General features: G+C 42.0%; 1 protein-coding gene across 15 annotated transcripts in view; it reads left to right on the top strand.

Moving 5' to 3' along the window:
- The window catches only part of LOC115205095 (prominin-1-A), a 130,239-nt gene extending 113,423 nt beyond the window's left edge, over positions 1–16,816 (top strand). For 2 of the 15 annotated variants that reach the window (XM_029770702.1, XM_029770706.1), the window contains 12 exons: positions 2,142–2,234; positions 3,160–3,177; positions 4,029–4,082; positions 4,246–4,326; positions 4,413–4,481; positions 4,814–4,903; positions 9,443–9,558; positions 12,511–12,534; positions 13,709–13,771; positions 14,351–14,454; positions 15,063–15,095; positions 15,200–16,816. In XM_029770702.1, coding sequence (XP_029626562.1) covers positions 2,142–2,234; positions 3,160–3,177; positions 4,029–4,082; positions 4,246–4,326; positions 4,413–4,481; positions 4,814–4,903; positions 9,443–9,558; positions 12,511–12,534; positions 13,709–13,771; positions 14,351–14,420 — 678 coding nt within the window. In that variant the 3' untranslated portion in view covers positions 14,421–14,454; positions 15,063–15,095; positions 15,200–16,816. Of the gene's footprint in view, positions 1–2,141; positions 2,235–3,159; positions 3,178–4,028; positions 4,083–4,245; positions 4,327–4,412; positions 4,482–4,813; positions 4,904–9,442; positions 9,933–12,171; positions 12,296–12,510; positions 12,864–13,708; positions 13,772–14,347; positions 14,455–15,062; positions 15,096–15,199 lie in introns of those variants that run through there. The other 13 variants (XM_029770703.1, XM_029770707.1, XM_029770709.1 and 10 more) reach the window with 11 other exon arrangements.
- Positions 16,817–17,034: the final 218 nt, after the last annotated feature.

Below are 17,034 nucleotides of genomic sequence, written 5' to 3'. Positions count from 1 at the left end.
AGTCCAGACTCTGTCGCAGCCGGAGGCGACCGGGAGACCCACAGGGCGGCACACAATTGGCCCAGTGTCGTCCGGGTTAGGGGAGGGTTTAGCTGGAAGGGACTAGCGACTCCTGTGGCGGGCCAGGCGCAGTACACACTGACACGCCTGCCAGGTGCGGTGTTTCCTCTGACACATTGGTGCGGCTAGCTTCTGGGTTAGGTGGGCATTGTGTCAAGAAGCAGTGTGGCTTTGTTGGGTTGTGTTTTGGAGGACGCATGGCTCTCGACCTTTGCCTCTCCCGAGTCCGTACGGGAGTTGTAGCGAGGAGACAAGACTGTAACTACCAATTGGATTACACGAAAAAGGGGTAAGAAATAAAAAAGATTCAAGACTTTGTGCTTGTCAGCTAAAATTATTATATTGAATTCTTGCCACCAACAAAATGTTGAATATTTGGGGCATACAATCATCGAAGCTCTGCAGATTTTGTTGTGATGATACAGAATCAATAGACCATTTATTTTGGTATTGCCCTCAGGTAGCCTGTTTCTGGTCTCAGGTTCAGGATTAGCTGAAAATGCATAACATTGGTCTAAAATTCACCCTTGAAATAGTACTGTTGGGAGATCTGGAGAGATCAATTACTAATATACTCTTAGTAAAAGTATTTATCTTCAACTTGCAATCTGTGGATTCTATTCGATTAGATAGATACAAATTGTATGTTAAACATCACAGCATAGTTGAAAGATATGTGGTGCTTAGAAATCCGAAGAGGGTTGAGGTAGGTGGGATGGGATGGGCTGAGGGAAACTGAGGGTTGGGATGTGGAATTGGAGACAAGTGGGAGTGGAGTTGCTAGGCGGGGGATAGAATAACAGATCAAAGTTTTAAAAAATTAAGTCAAAATAAAACTTTGAATGACACTGAGGGGCAGTGTTGTTACAGTTAATGCTGGTTTGCCTGAGGTTGATGCCGTGCAAGGGTTTGTACACATGCATATACACACACTCTCATTCAATTGCACACACGTGCACATACACGGACACATACGTAAATAGTGCCATACATGCAGTCAATCATATTCAGATGGCCTTGCTGTTATGAGTTTTGTTGTCCTTCATGTCTTTTGTTTTTTGCATTGTTGTTTTCTGTTTTCCTTTGTCTTTATATTTTTTCTCTTTTGTTCATTTTGTTGGTTTCGGTGCATGGAGGGGGTATCTGGAGCGGGATTATTATTATTTATTTTCTGTGGGGGTTTCGGATGGTTGAGGGGCAGCTCTTGGGGAACTGTGGGGGGGATCTTGGAGGGCTGGTGGCCTGGTGGTTGGAAGCTTGGGCCTGTGGCTTGTGGATCGCTGGTTCGGGTCCCTGTTTTTGACCTTGTGGGAGATCTGTCGATGTGCCCTTGAGCAGGGCGTTGACCCTGGTTGCTTCTGTGTGTCGCTCTGGATGGGAGTCTGTTAGATGACTAGTGTGATGTAGTTGTTGAGAGGCTTCACTGCAAGTATGTTGTATGTTTTAAATATTCAATAAAAAATAAAAACTATTTGGACTCATCAGACCAAAGGACTGATTTCCACCGGTCTAATGTCCATTACTCGGGTTTCTTGGCCCAAACAAGTCTCTTCTTATTATTGGTGTCCTTTAGTAGTGGTTTATTTGCAGCAATTCAATCATGAAGGCCTAATTCACACAGTCTCCTCTGAACAGTTGATGTTGAGATGAGAGAATGCCAAGAGTGTGCAAAGATGTCATCAAGACAAGGGGTGGCTACTTTGAAGAATCTCAAATATAAAATATATTTCAATTTTGTTTTTACATTTTTGGTTACTACATGATTCCATGTGTGTTATTTCATAGTTTTGATGTCTAATAAAAATAAAGAAAAACCCTTGAATGAGTAGGTGTGTCCTAACGTTTTACTGGTACTGTGCGTGTGGTAGTCTCGAGGTTAGAGCATTGGGACAGTATCCGAAAAGTCACTGGTTCGAATCCTGGAGCCAACAAGGTGAAAAATCTGTTGCTGTGCCCTTGAGCAAGGCACATTGTCCAGGGGTGCTGAACAATGGTGACCTTTTGGATACTATTATTATTATTACTTCTTTGTATGTGTTTGTTTGTCTACTCTGAACCTCTGTCTGTGTGTGTGTCCACAGCCCAAGGGGCCCCTCCAGACCTCTCTAAAGGGCCACGCCAACAGTCTCCGGCAGATCCACAGTCAGCAGGTCATCCCTATGGAGCAGGCCATGGTAATCAACAATCTATCTTCAATCATTATTTTTTAGATTAACATCCATGTCTGGGCCCATCAGTGCTCGGCTTCACTAGACTGGCAGAAATGGCCATGGCCCGTAGTCGTGCTCTATCTACCCTTTTAGAAAAAAAGGTGCTATATCTAGAACCTAATAGGTTTCTTCGGCTGTCCTCATAGGTGAACCCTTTGAAGAACCCTTTTTGGTTTCAGGTAGAACCCTTTTGGGTTCCATGTAGAATCCTTTCCACAAAGCTTTCTACCTGGAACCAAAAAGGGATATTCTATGGGTCTGTATTGACTGTACCACTCAAATTCTGTAGACTATAGAGCTAGAGAGACATATAGGTATTATTGACCTACAAGAATCAGACCCGGGTCAAACACGTAGGCCAGATACTTTCAAATAGTTGAAAATGTATGCGGTGCGCTCGATTTATTTGTACGCTTTTGGGAGTACGTATAAAATGGTTTGCTCTTTTGGGACTATTCCATTGGTTGCATTGTACCGGGCAAACCAAACCAAGTGCAGCACATCTGACATATGTATTTGACCCAGGTATCAATGGTTGTGCAGTCAGGACATTAGAACCCTGAAAGACACTCAAAGCTAGGATATTGTTACATTCACATGGGCAAATCAATCATATATTTTGCTTCACCTCACACAAGTATTTTACTCTTTAAAAGGCATATGTTAAAAGGACCCAACAACATATACTTACATGACATCACTGTAGGCCACATATAATGTGCTTTTCCCAGAATATGATAATATACCCATTAATAGTCAGTGTACTTCAAAGTAATTCCACGAACTGCAATCTTGTTACCAAGAAAGGCTGAGTTTTAGAGGTCTGTCTTATCTTTTTATTTGAATATTTCCCCTTTAACTCTTTTTACTTCAACTAATGGCTACCAAGAAATATGTTAGAGCGAGGGTAAGCATGTGTCTCCACAATGGACCTGTGTTCGTCTTGTAATGTTGAGGGTGATGACATGCCTTGCTCATATCCATATCAAATTATTGATATCATATCGAATAATTGATATTGGTGCCCACCACACTAGTGTGAGTTGTCCATGTCTCTTGTACCTCGAATCCAAGGGGCTTTCCCTGGCATGCCCTGACCGATACCATGAACTTTCATTCTCTTTCAGGTCAGGATATTTAGTGCAGCATGCCGATTCAGACCTGAATGTCATGATTGATTTTGCATGAGCATGATTGGGTCCGTTACATGCCTTGTAAAAAAATAAATCATTCATGATATGTAGATTAGTGTGTCTGTAATTGTTAATCCTGTAATTATTCTTCAATATTCTGGTGCGTGTGCTGACTAATGACCATGTACGTACTGTATACTGGGACCCGCATGGAGTTTGTCACTTTTTACGTGTTCCACGTACAGTATCAGTCGTCACGAGCGGTCTTCGCGTGTTCAAATAGTATTGAAAAAGATGTATTACGAATTCATGCGAAAGCACTTTAATTGGGGTTTTGACATATGTTGCAGCACATTTCTCACGACCATAATCCACATGAAATGGCGTTGTTGTTGTGTTGTTGGAGTATCCTCCCAGTGGGAAGCATGCTGCTCTTCTTTCCCCCCCATATGTGTTGTAACAGCAGAACCGTACCGTCAAGCATCATGGTGATGCTTGTGCCTGTCTCGCCCCCCTGTGTTTCAGTGGTGTGTGTTTTAGGGGTTATTAATGACCTCATGTCTCTAAACCCTGACCTTTTAAATCTCTGGGGTGTTAACATGTGTTGTGCATTTCCCCTTTAAAGAGTATGCTGAACCAGAGCATCAGACTCCTGGAGAGGACGGCCTCAGACCTGCCGGTAAGTGGGCCTCCTACGAACCATGTGCCCCAACAGTTCACGCTGACTCAATCAACATCAAGCATTCGTAGTACATCCATAAACACGGAACAAAGACTCCGTAGCAGCGCCATAGACTCTTATGAAAGCTTCTTGAGCATTATTTTTGCTCTGTTCTGTCCAGAACAAAGTCGCCGATGTACTGGCGACCATCGAAGCGGCGCAGTATCTCATCTCCCAGAATGCAACACATGTCGTCAACCAGGTGATTACTATGGCTTTCCAGTAATTGTTTACATTTCAATGCTACAATAAAACTCAGCTAACATATTATTCCTCTCTCTCCGTTAGGAAACGGAAAAGTACAAGCAAACCATTGTTGGTTATTTCAGGCAATACATAGAGTGGGTCAGGACTTCTGTAAGTATTTGTGTCCCAACAGTTTGTTAATGCCTTGGTTTTCCCCCCTGTAGCATAAGAAGGAAATTAGATATAGCAGAAATATTGCATCTCTTGTTGTAAATTACAGTCTTACTGTTTGAACAGAATGCTTCTCACAACTTAATTGAATTGTGCCAAAAGTGACAGTGCTGCTGACTTGTTTTCAATGAACTTAGTCATCAATCGTGAATTGTCCAAGTGTAAAGCTATAACGTCCCTTCATTTTCCATAAATTCCAACCGACAACTTTCATAATTGTTTGCCAATGGTATAACTGTAACATATGCTCTTTGTTTGCATGGTTTACCCAGCTGACCATGGAGGTAGCGGCCTGCAAACCCTTCAGCAACATCGTGGACACAGTGGAGATTGTAGCCTGCAGCTTCCTGGTTGACTCATTGGTAACTAAAAACGCAATATAAGGGATCCTTTGAAAACATGCATGCCTGAAACGTCTGTTGGGCCGTTGGGGTGCAGACAGGAAGGCATGCAGGGCCTAACTTGAAAGGGGTGAGGGGGTTGGAGGTTAGTCTCTTGAGAGGGTTCACATGTCATTGTACCAGTACAGTATGTTTTATTTAAAAAAATATATATTTCACCTTTATTTAACCAGGTAGGCTAGTTGAGAACAAGTTCTCATTTGCAACTGCGACCTGGCCAAGATAAAGGAAAGCAGTTCGACACATACAACAACACAGAGTTACACATGGAATAAACAAAACATACTGTCAATAATATAGTAGAAAAAAAAGTCCATATACAGTGAGTGCAAATGAGGTAAGATAAGGGAGTTAAGGCAATTAATAGGCCATGGTGGCGAAGTAATTACAATATAGCAATTCAAAACTGGAATGGTAGATGTGCAGAAGGTGAATGTGCAAGTACAGATACTGGGGTGCAAAGGAGCAAGATAAATAAATACAGTATGGGGATGAGGTAGGTAGATGGGCTGTTTACAGATGGGCTATGTACAGGTGCAGTGATCTGTGAGCTGCTCTGACAGCTGGTGCTTAAAGCTAGCGAGGGAGATATGAGTCTCCAGCTTCAGTGATTTTTGCAGTTCGTTCCAGTCATTGGCAGCAGAGAACTGGAAGGAAAGGCGATCAAAGCAGGAATCGGAACGCGCTCCAGCAGTGAGATATACCTGCTGGAGTGCGTGCTACGAGTGGGTGCTGCTATGGTGACCAGTGAGCTGAGATAAGGCGGGGCTTTACCTAGCAGAGACTTGTAGATAACCTGTAGCCAGTGGGTTTGGCGACGAGTATGAAGCGAGGGCCAACCAGCGAGAGCGTACAGGTCGCAGTGGTGGGTAGTGTATGGGGCTTTGGTGACAAAACGGATGGCACTGTGCATCAAATTTGTTTAGTAGAGTGTTGGGGGCTATTTTATAGATGACATCGCCGAAGTCGAGGATCGGTAGGATGGTCAGTTTTACGAGGGTATGTTTGGCAGCATGAGTGAAGGATGCTTTGTTGCGATATAGGAAGCCGATTCTAGATTTGATTTTGGATTGGAGATGCTTAATGTGAGTCTGGAAGGAGAGTTTACAGGAGAGTTTACAGCCATGTTCACACAGCCATGTGCTGCGCTCTGCTAAAATATGTGATGTGTGGGGGCACACACGATACATTCTACTGGCATGGGTCCACACAGCTCCCTCAGTGTTCTCCTCCAAAACCCCCTAGCCCGCCAGGCCCAGAAGACAAGGCGGGTTCTTTCTGAGGGCCCCAGATTTTAGCGGACGCTAATGGCATGATATAATGAAGGCTCAGGCGAGATACAGGGTCTATGTGTGTGTAAGGTGAAGGGTCTGTAGTGGAGATGGGTGGAGGTAGGGAGTTTGGGGGTTTGGGAGGTAAGGGGGGTGCCGTGACCCTCAACAGAGCTCCATCAGACAAATGAGGCCCTCTTTTCCCCCCCGATCACCCCATCAACCCCCTCCAATCACACACATAGACACGTCACCCCCAACCTCGCCTGACTTAAAACATACAAGTCAGGCCCTGGAATCCAGCACATAATCAGTGAGAGGTAGTTAGACCTGGCAGTGCACAGTGAGGCACCCTACAGAGTGCTGCAAAGACAAAGAGTCGAGAATGAGAGAGAGAGACGAAGAGACTAGAAGGAAATGAAAGCCAGCCTTACATAATCTCGACGTCTGCCCATCTGTCCAGTCCGCATGGGGCCTTGTTACCAACACGGTCCCAATGGCAGGAAGCATCTCTATGAAATGAGACAAATAGCCCCCCCCCCCCTCCCTTCCGTGACTTAGAGCCCACATAGGTTCCAGCGCCAGCTAATTGACTTGGACTGCTAACAGGATGTTTCTGGACACCGTACGGACCAAAGCGCTTGTTAAAGCTCAATGGGTAATTTTACTAGTGTCCCGGAGCAACAGAGCAAAGGTGCAGCAACACAGGACAGAGCCTGTAAGTGCTCCTATAGTGCTTCCAGTCTTTCCTCTGTACAGTAGCTACACACAACTGGGTTTCCACACTAAAAGTTGATACAGTAGAGAAGGGTCAGCAGCACAGTGTGTCTGGCAGGGATGGAGGAATGGAACTACTTACCTAACATGGTGACAAGAGTAAAGCTGTGACTCTTTGACTATCAGTGTGATTGGCGCAGAGCCAAATGAATCCCGACAGTGTTCATTCTCGTAAAACGGACCGTGGGGCTGTTACGGGCTGTTATGTCATGGCTATGATTACTTCACGTCAGATCATGTCAGCAGAGTTAAGTGGTTAGAAATCCCACTCATCGCTCCAGTGCTCCATGTGCTTTCCTACCGCTCCGCTAAAAACCGCCGCTCCAAATTCGCTCCGTTCATTAAAATCAAACAATTTAACCAACACCTATCTATTTTTTTAACTACCTGGACCTACCAATTGTTTTTGAAGTATTGAAACCAAACCATATGGATTTTAATGAAATGTATTTGAATAAACATGAAAAGGTGAATGTAAGAAGCAAACATAATTTAAAATAGGCTACATGTCATATTAAACAGCATATACACACTCTTAATAGGTCAGGAGCCAGACAGGGAGCCTAAGAAGGAATGAAAAGGAATTATTTAGGGTATTTTATTTCAATTATTTCAAGGCTATAGCCTACAAAGAAATACATTGTGAAGCATTTGCGAGTGTGACACTAGGCTGGTGTCACGCTGGTATAAGCGATTCGGGAGACAGACACAGGAATGCTTAATAGGGTTTTTATTGTACCCAAAATACGGCGTGCCGTGTAAAGGCACGGGGACGAAGACCAAACAAACACGTATACAGAACAGGGTTGAAACCCAAACAAAAGAGCGAGGAGTACCTCGAATAAATAACACAAGCGCACAACGATTAACACACGGGACGAGACCCGTAATCATCTACGCAATCCACAAGGGCACGAAAGCCCAAAACACAGCACAGGTCTCACACGCACCAACGGACATAGTAACAATAATGGACAGCCCAATGGAAACCAAAGGGCACACTTATACAAGTACTAATCAGTGGGAATAGGGGACAGGTGTGCGTAATGAAAGTTCCGGAGGGATCCGTGACAGTTGGTCGTTGTATTAAATCGTTATAGTCTATAAATTGCGCATATAGGCTGTGACTTACTTATAATTAAATGCAAATTAGACAAAATAATGACTTATTAGTGCCTTTGAATCCATTGTTAGAATCCATTTTTAGAAACACGAGTTTGGCCAGTCTGTGGCCTAAGGCTCAGGCGATGGTGCCTGGAGAGCCGGCCAGCAGCGAAAAATATCCTCTCCACACTTGCAGAGCCACTGGGGATGCTAAACACACTTTTGGCCATTCTTGCCAGGCTGGGCAGAGATGTTTATTTGTATTTTTTATATGGGTACAGTAGGCCTAAAGGTTTTTAGGCAAAATAACCCAGTCAAAACAGAAAGCTCCTTGAACGTGTGATTATGCCAGGCTTATTGGTCTATTGTATAGATAATATAATGAGAATGAACTAAACGATTAGGAGATCAGATTTTTTGGTTTATAAATACTTTGCTACAATGACACATTTAGTTATCTACCCACCTCATTCCTTTCTGTTAGCGTGTGCACGTAGCATACTTTTGGGATACGCGTCTTCTTAGATTCCACAATTGTTCTTTAGTTGTGGACACTGGATCACCACGCTCCCTCTCTTGCTCTTGGTCCTCATCTTTATAAGTCACCTTGATTTATCACCTGTGTGTTTTATTCATTTCTTCATGAAAATAGTTAGCGAACTTCATGACAATAGCTAAAGCAAGGTCCTATAGATAGCAGCACACAAGTAGACTACAAATGCATGTTGGGCCGGGCATGCCCTAAGCTCGTGAAGTCAGTGCTACTGGAATGCTATTGGAGCGAAAATGGAGCAGGCGATAAGGCCGACGCCCCAGCCTTTGGGAATCTCGCTCCACGCTCCAGTCAAAACTCCAGCTCCGCTCCGCTCACATACTCTGCTTCATGTAGACTTTATGACTCAGTGTTTTCCACCTTTAGATTTGGGTAAACTGTGCTGGCCCCTCTGCAAAAACATACACAGTCACAAACAGGTACACATACTGTGCAGAACTTTGTGTCCAACTTGATGGAAAGTCCTCTACGAAAGATAAATATACACGGTCGACAGTGCAGAGAAGTGTAGCCAGTTTATGGTGCTATACTTCATACCTCAGGCTCCAGTGTTGAAAATCTTCCCAGTAATGAGATATGAAATGATATATTATGTTCCATGGCTATGTTCCATGGCTATCTGTCATAAAACCATAAATATATTTATCATGTAAAAAAAATATATATATATATATATATATATATATATATATATATATATAATGTATTTAAAAAATGATGATCAAGAGAAAGTATACCGAACCTAGGACTGCTTTTGACTGATACTGCATTCTCTCTGTTTTCCCTGTCTCTCAGAACACATTCTGGTTTGGCCTAGGCTGCTGTGCCCTATTCCTCCTTCCTAGCATCATCCTGTCAGTAAAACTGGCAAAGTTCTACCGTAGAATGGACACAGAGGATGTTTACGATGAGTGAGTATCTCTAATCTTAAACTGTCCAGTGAAAATCTCACTTTTAAAAAGTTCATATTATGTTAACTCATACCCAGATGTTGTTGACTCGTCCTATACTAGTATTTGTGGCCAACGCATATATTGTAAAAAAAAAAAAAAAAAAACACTTAAAAAAACCCACCTCAAACTTATATCTTAAACATATCTTATATCTTACAAAATGCTTGTTATTTCCTCATAGAGCATGATGTCATGTTGGGCTCATTGGCTGAGCTGGCCAATCAGCAGTCTACTCGCATTAGTATTTTAATGACGGTATACGGCCACACCATTCTGTTGTTGGTGTGTGCCCACACATGCTATTTAACATACTTAATTACCATTTTTTGAAAGGAAAACGATTTAACTCATATTGGAATTAATTATAGGTCGTCTTTCATATAAATCTATGAACACTGAACAGTTACTTTAAATACTATGTCATCACATACAGTTTGTCATATGTGACTAGTTTCAGAAAACTAGTCGTATGTCGCGTGTCACTGTAAATAAGAATACAATTGTTGAATTACGAGCCCAGTTTGTTTAGCCATGGAAAAAGACCTTCCAGAAAAAGGAACCTTCCAGCTAGCCATGATTGGCTGAGATAATGGTTGGGCTGGACATGCCGAGAAATGAGTTTGGATTGGTCTGCCATGTAGCAAGCGTCTGTCTATAACATGAGCTGCTCAGTATGTGTAGGTAATCCTTTCTAACACGGCTATTTTGAACGATATCACGAAGAACTGCAAAAGTGTTGCTAATGCTCTCCACATTCTGGAGGACCGAGTTTTGAAATCAGTGGAATGTCCGGAAATTCTGGTGTTTGATTGCAAAGAGAACACACAGAAGGATGTTGTATAAAACACCTGCCTAGTTAGCGAACATCAAACTTAGTTGGTTAGCTTTAGCTACCTGCAGATTCATGCAGGGTAATAACGTTATAAGTTAGGATTATGGTTAACTGTTAAGCTAGCTAGCTAAATGTCTAAACATAAGACTCCACTATGCAAGTAACCATTTCACTGTACCTTTTACACCTTCTGTATCCTGTAAACTTTGATTATATCTGATCTAGTTTGTGTTTACCAGAGACGGTAATGTGAAGGACAACATGACCTGCACCAAAGTCAAATTAGGATATAACGTTAGGCCAACGAGACAGTGTCTAAGTTCTTAAATTCTCCGGTAGAATGGCCTGCTTTGATTTAATCACACTCACAACAATAAGCTATTTTCTGTAATTAGCTCGCCATTAACTTGTAAATAATGATCTTGTTGTGAGTTTATTTTCCTGTAGTATTGAATACAAATTAAATGAAGACGTTGTCAGCTATATGATATTGTCATTATTTTAACTCGTTAGCCAGCTAACTTAACATTAGCTAGCTAACAAGCTAGAAACAAACCAAAACATTGTTTAGAAAGTTGCTTTTAGTTGCCTGGTTTGCTCGATTGACATAAACTAAATTCATTTTTAAATGGGTTGGTTTATTGGTGTTAAACATACACCAGTTATGCTATTTTGGACCACCAGGTTGCTGAAGTCATGCAGCCTGTTGTTTTAGTGTTTATACTTTTTCATAACGACAGCGAGTTTGGTGTCGGACGACAATAGAATGTTCATGATGTCACTGCAACAACTGTCTACAGACATGTCGCTAGACGTAGTATAAACCAGCCTTTAGTCTTGATGTCTTTGGTTGTTTAGTACAGTACTGTCGTACTCACTCTGTTTAGCACATTGCCATACATTTGAATCCTTAAAGAGATGGGTGGAGCTAAGGCTTAAGAGGGTGTGAAGGATGCTGAATTGGTGTAGACAAAGAAGAGCTCTCCAGTAGGTACCAAAACATTCAAGGGCCATTTTCTCAAGAGTGTGGTTACAAGTCTATCAACTTTTAAAGCAGAATTACTTTCCCAGTGTTCCTCAATTGTAGTGTATGATATACCATTTTCTAGCTCTGGGTCTCTAATTTTATCCATTGTAAAAAACACCATTTGAAATTTTGCTACATAAGACCGAATCGAGCCGGTCGGTCACATATCTGGAAGAACCCTTTGATCATCCTCTTAAGTGAACTATAGCTGAGGTTTGGACGTTTCCTACTGTGAATTTGTAGTGGAACCCAGTGATTAGTTTGATGTATGGTGATCCTGCTTACAGATTTACCCCTACAATTGGTCTACCCCACCTAGCGCTTTCCCCGTGCCTATTTGGTTAAAGAGGCCATACAGTGGATGTTGATTTAAGACTGGAAAGTCATCTTGGGGAACACTTCCTTATTAGACCCTATGTTATGCATTAACAAGACTGAAATTGGGTCTGAGTCTGATTAGTTCTCATGTGCCAGGATTACAAAGTGGTCACACAATTTGACTCAATCCACCACAGACAAGTTCAGTATGAGGTAATAGCATTGCTTCTTTCCTGTCTCTGGTCCAGCCCTTTTTCTATCTTGCCTTACTGTCCTTCCCCTATCTCTGCCTTCCCCTCTTCTGTCTATTGCAGTTCATTTACAGTAGTAACTAGTTGTAAGCAACAGTAACTTAACTCTTTCTACTTAATTCTCTTTCTCTCTCTCTTTTCAGTTCCTCTGTTTCTGGGACTTGGCATTTTACTTTGTGATAACCATTCCTACTATTTCCATCTTCTTCCATCCTTACTTTTCATTTCTCTCTGTCAAGCACTTTGCACTTTATGAAGAAAAAAAAACTGCGTATTAAGTACTATTCATATTGTTTTATTCATCCTTCAGTAGCCCTCACCTATCCCATGCACTTACAGTAGTGAATGAATGCGATAGACAAGTCACCAAGTGTCTTGATCAAAGACGTGTATCGACGTAATCTGATCAGTGCCCAAAACCTTTTGGTGTATTTCTATTGCCGAGCATTTCATACATTTTTTTCTTTTTTCTATCTTTGTAGCATTGAGACAATTCCCATGAAAACGTAAGATAAATTTTACCCATTTTACCTCTCCTTTCTCCTTCCAGTATAACTCATCCGTACATCTGCGCTTTTCTGTGGATTTTGTACATAGATTTAATTGCTGATTTCTTGGTGCTGGTTCTTGGTGTTTTACATTTTTAGCTTTGAAATGCATCTATTGGTGTATCGTTTTGTCTTTCCTTTGCGTGCAATCTTGAAAAAGTGCCCCTTGTTGATCATTAAGGGCTCTGATTTCTTGTTTTTAGTATTTGATTATTTGTGTACTTGTTTGACATTTTACTGCACCGTTAGGAGCTAGTAACACAAGCATTTCACTGCACCCGCTATTTTAAAAAAAAGAAGGTATTTAACCTAACTAGGCAAGTCAGTTAAGAACAAATTCTTATTTGCAATGACGGCCTACCCCGACCAAACCTGGACGATGCTATAACATCTGCTAAACTATGTATGCGACGAATACACTTTGATTTGATTCTTACAGCCCACCTTTGTTTTTGTAAGTTAAGGTGTAAGATAAAATACTGTGGTTTATGCATTCTAGACTTTCTATATAGAACCATACATTTGTTTACGTTTAGAATAGACGCTAGCATTTCCCCAAGTTTTCCTATTTAGAGAAAAACTTTTATTGCCGAGGGTTGATAGCATGCCATGTCTCTCAATTCATATTTTTTCATCATGTTTTTTTGGTATGCAATGTTTTGTTTCCGTATGGAAATTGGTAATAATGGTTATCATATTGAGCATTTACAAGGTATCCAAAACCCTGTAATGACAAGGTAAACAAGATATAAAGCAGCCCGACGGAAATAATCAATTTGCATGGCCTGTTTCAGGGAGGGATTGGGGCAGGGGCGGCATGTTGGCTAGGGGGCAGTCAGTCACTCAGTGGGGTGGTTAAATAAGGTGGCTGGGACACAGTGCATGCCCAAGGGGTTGGCTAGCCCCTCAGACACATCTGGAGGTCAGCTGGATCTTTCCGCTGGATGCTACACTGGTCGCTGCTCCAGCATTGGGAGGTCGCAAACAAGCCAGCTAGTCCACTGTTTACCGCTTGTGTGTTTTTGGTTTGGGTTTCACATGATCTTTGGAGCATTACTAACCCACTGCATGCTCTGTGCACAATGACTTGATCAAGTGAAATGAAACTCCTTGCATGTCTCCTCTTCTTTAGAATTGGGCAAACTGCTGTGAATGTACACGTGATCATTTTGCTCAGAGAGAGGCAAAAAGAGAGGCAAGCATGTCTGCTTTGGTGTGGTGCTACTCATGTGACTAACTTCTAACAACCTCTAACTGCATGTTTTTCATTGAAATGTACATTTGGACGGCCAAGCAATGAACCAAACACAGAGAGCATCACCACAGAATGACAGACAAGGGAACATGACAATAACCAACATGCTAAGACGACCACCTATGGCTTGTCTTTTATTACAATCTACCCAGTATCATCATCAATTCACCATGACCATGGTTTCACCCTCTACTTCCCTCTAAAAGTCAATAGAAAATCAGTTTGGATAGAGTGGATATTATTCCCTCAGTTCAGTGCATATGCAACACGTGTATGGTTACACACAGGCAAATTTACTGCATACATTCACCCTGGCATCATACCATCCCCTGATGGCCTCAAGCCCTCAGCGAGTGTCGATGGAGTGGTTCTGCTCTCTGTGTTTTGGGGAAAGCCTGCTGCTCCCTTCAAGTGCAGGATCTGAAAGCAAGAGACAGGACTAACAAAATGGTTGACCCTCGAATGGTCCCTTTTCCTGACATTGATGTTGTCCCCCTTCCTGTACCCCTGTGCCAGTAGCATCCTTGCCTATGACACTATGACTAGGTTCCCACGGGCCTCAGCTCCCCCCAGGCATATTGACTGGTGAGAGAGGCCCAGGCTTTTTGACCGACTCCAGAAAGGTACTGAGAGCCACTGAATCCTCGGACGACATCTCTCCCTCCGCCTCATCAGTGTTGTCTTCCCTCCCGTTGTTCTCTCTTCGTGCCATTTCCGTGCCCACCGTGCCATCTTCTCCTGCTGTTTGTCTGCATGCCATTGCCACACTGAAAAAAACCTCCAGAACTTCGGCAGTGTTTTCTCTCTCGTCTCATCCTTTGCTTGACACCATATTTTCTTCTGTAACCCCCAATTCACCCTTCTTCAACAGCTTGTTTTAGCACTTGCATGTCTGCTTCACTGACTTTGTAGAAAGTCTTTACGGGGAGGATTGCTGTTTTTGGAATCACTTAAAAACCGTATATGGTTCGATGGTATTTGTGTCTAACCACGTGTAACTGCTCTATGAATTTACAATAGACCAGGCCCGCTGTGTGTGTTTGCTATTACTAATGACTTCTACAGTTTAAGATGAGAGTCTTCCTTCTCTCATTTCAAAACTCACATTTCATTGCTTTCATTTCTCCCCTGAGTCTCACAATGGCAAAAGCAATAAGCATCTGAAATATCTAATAAAATCTGATGCAATTAAATGTCAATATTTTCTGATGCAGTATCTTCTTTTCTACAGTGCCATCGGAAACTGGAACTGAAACACTAGATTGTAAGTTTCCACTATATTTGTAGATACGGTTCCTATTTTCTATGATACATTTTACATCAGTGCATTATTACTCAGATGTTAAATTGCATTTCACCTATGTTTAGGACACCATCAATTTCCCACCCCTTGGACAAGACAAAGCTCCAAAAAGAGGTCCTTACCTGATGTATTTTGTATGTGTGTTCAGCTGGTCCTCTCTTCCTCTGTCTGCACGGATCTTTTTACTGACAAGATCCTAATAACCAGTCACAGCCTGTTCTGGATATCTGCTGTCCAATAGGACCCCCCCCCAGACACTACAGAAGGTGCTGTCATCAACTCTTTCTTTGATCTTCCCCGGGGAAACTATAAGGAAGCCATACATATGAGCCAGTGTCGGTCGACCTTCATCCTTCACCTCACACAGCTGTCTAATGTGTTTACATTAGTCTGGCCACAATATCAGAGCCGAGGCTGAGTTCAAATTGAGGACACGACAAACAATTAATTACACGGCTGTGTACTCTCAAACCTTTTGTACTTCTTTCGCGTTGTCTAAACAGTGAATGAAAAGGATCTTTTGAAATGTCATGTAGAGCTGCCACTAGAACATTGCCATCGCTGCTCGTATTTGAGGGGTCTTTGCAATGATGTTTTACTAACTGATGAGGAGAGCCGTTTGAGACGTATCACGTGAAACAAACCGGGTTGAGGCAAACTACTGCCGGTTGCCTTTTAGACCAGTTTTACCATAGCATTTTGACTGATGTCCACCGTCTTGTTGGATATGAGGAAATACTGTATCTCATATCAGTGTACAACAGGTGGAATATCACATGAACCTGGACAGAAATGACAAAAGACTATAACATTCCTTAGTTGATTCATTGATTAACAGTAAATGCAAAGTATCATATTGAGTAGACTAACACGGCACGTTAATAAAGATATTTTTCGGGTCTATTGTAGTAGTCAAACTTTAAATTGGAGAACTGCTATTTGAAGCCAAATCCTATTTTTACTGTAGGCCTCAGGTCTTTAGTTGTATAACAGTTATGCATAATATATTGTTTCAATCTTTTTTTTTTTATCCCACAGTAGCTTTTGGTACCTATGGAAGGGTGAATGTATTGAATAGTCATTTGTATATAAGAGATGTATTGATTAAAGTGAATTGTGACACCCGTGTGGACTATGCTGAACAACGTTAACATACTGTAAAAATGTGCCACCCCCAAAAATATAACCCATCTGTTCTCACTTGTTTACATGTTCCTTCTTCCCCACATTCTGCCTCACAAAGATGGGGACATTAGCCTACTTAACTACCATGTGCTGTCAATCAAATAGCATTAAGCCAATCCAATAGAGGCTTGTTGATGAGAGGAGCGAGGACATCTTATTGGTATAACTGATCTTGCCCATTGAGTCTCGGAAAGAAACTTCACTTCCCCAAAACTATTGCTACTTAAGTACTTCATGCCTGCAGACTGCTTACCTTTAAGAAGTGTATGATTATCACATGACACGCTATTTTACTGAGATCTAATGACAGACATTCTATATGCACCATCTGGTTAGATAGTGGGTGCAATGTTTACTGGTTGTTTTAAGGGTATAACTGTAATGGTGACACTGGATAGTGGGGGGACACTGGTGGTGCCCATTGGAAATGTGTGTCCTTGTATGATGTTTTTGTGAAAGTGTACAAATGTGAATAAACTTTCAGTTGCATTCTTGTACACAGATCTTTTTTTATTAATATTCCTGTTAGAGGTGTGTCTCAGTGACCGCTGGAGAAACCAATCGTTACAAGTTTTCAAGGGGGTCGCTATTTTGGACACCATGTCCTTTGTTTTATGTTATCTACACATGATCAGGAACATTTGACATGAGACAGTGGGCTTACAGATGTGTTAGCTATTACCTTAAGATCACATAGTCTTATATAATGTTGCCG

The sequence above is a fragment of the Salmo trutta genome, chromosome 13, assembly GCF_901001165.1.
Source record: "Salmo trutta chromosome 13, fSalTru1.1, whole genome shotgun sequence".
Classification (NCBI taxonomy): domain Eukaryota; kingdom Metazoa; phylum Chordata; class Actinopteri; order Salmoniformes; family Salmonidae; genus Salmo; species Salmo trutta.
This window is presented reverse-complemented; position numbering and strand designations above follow the sequence as displayed.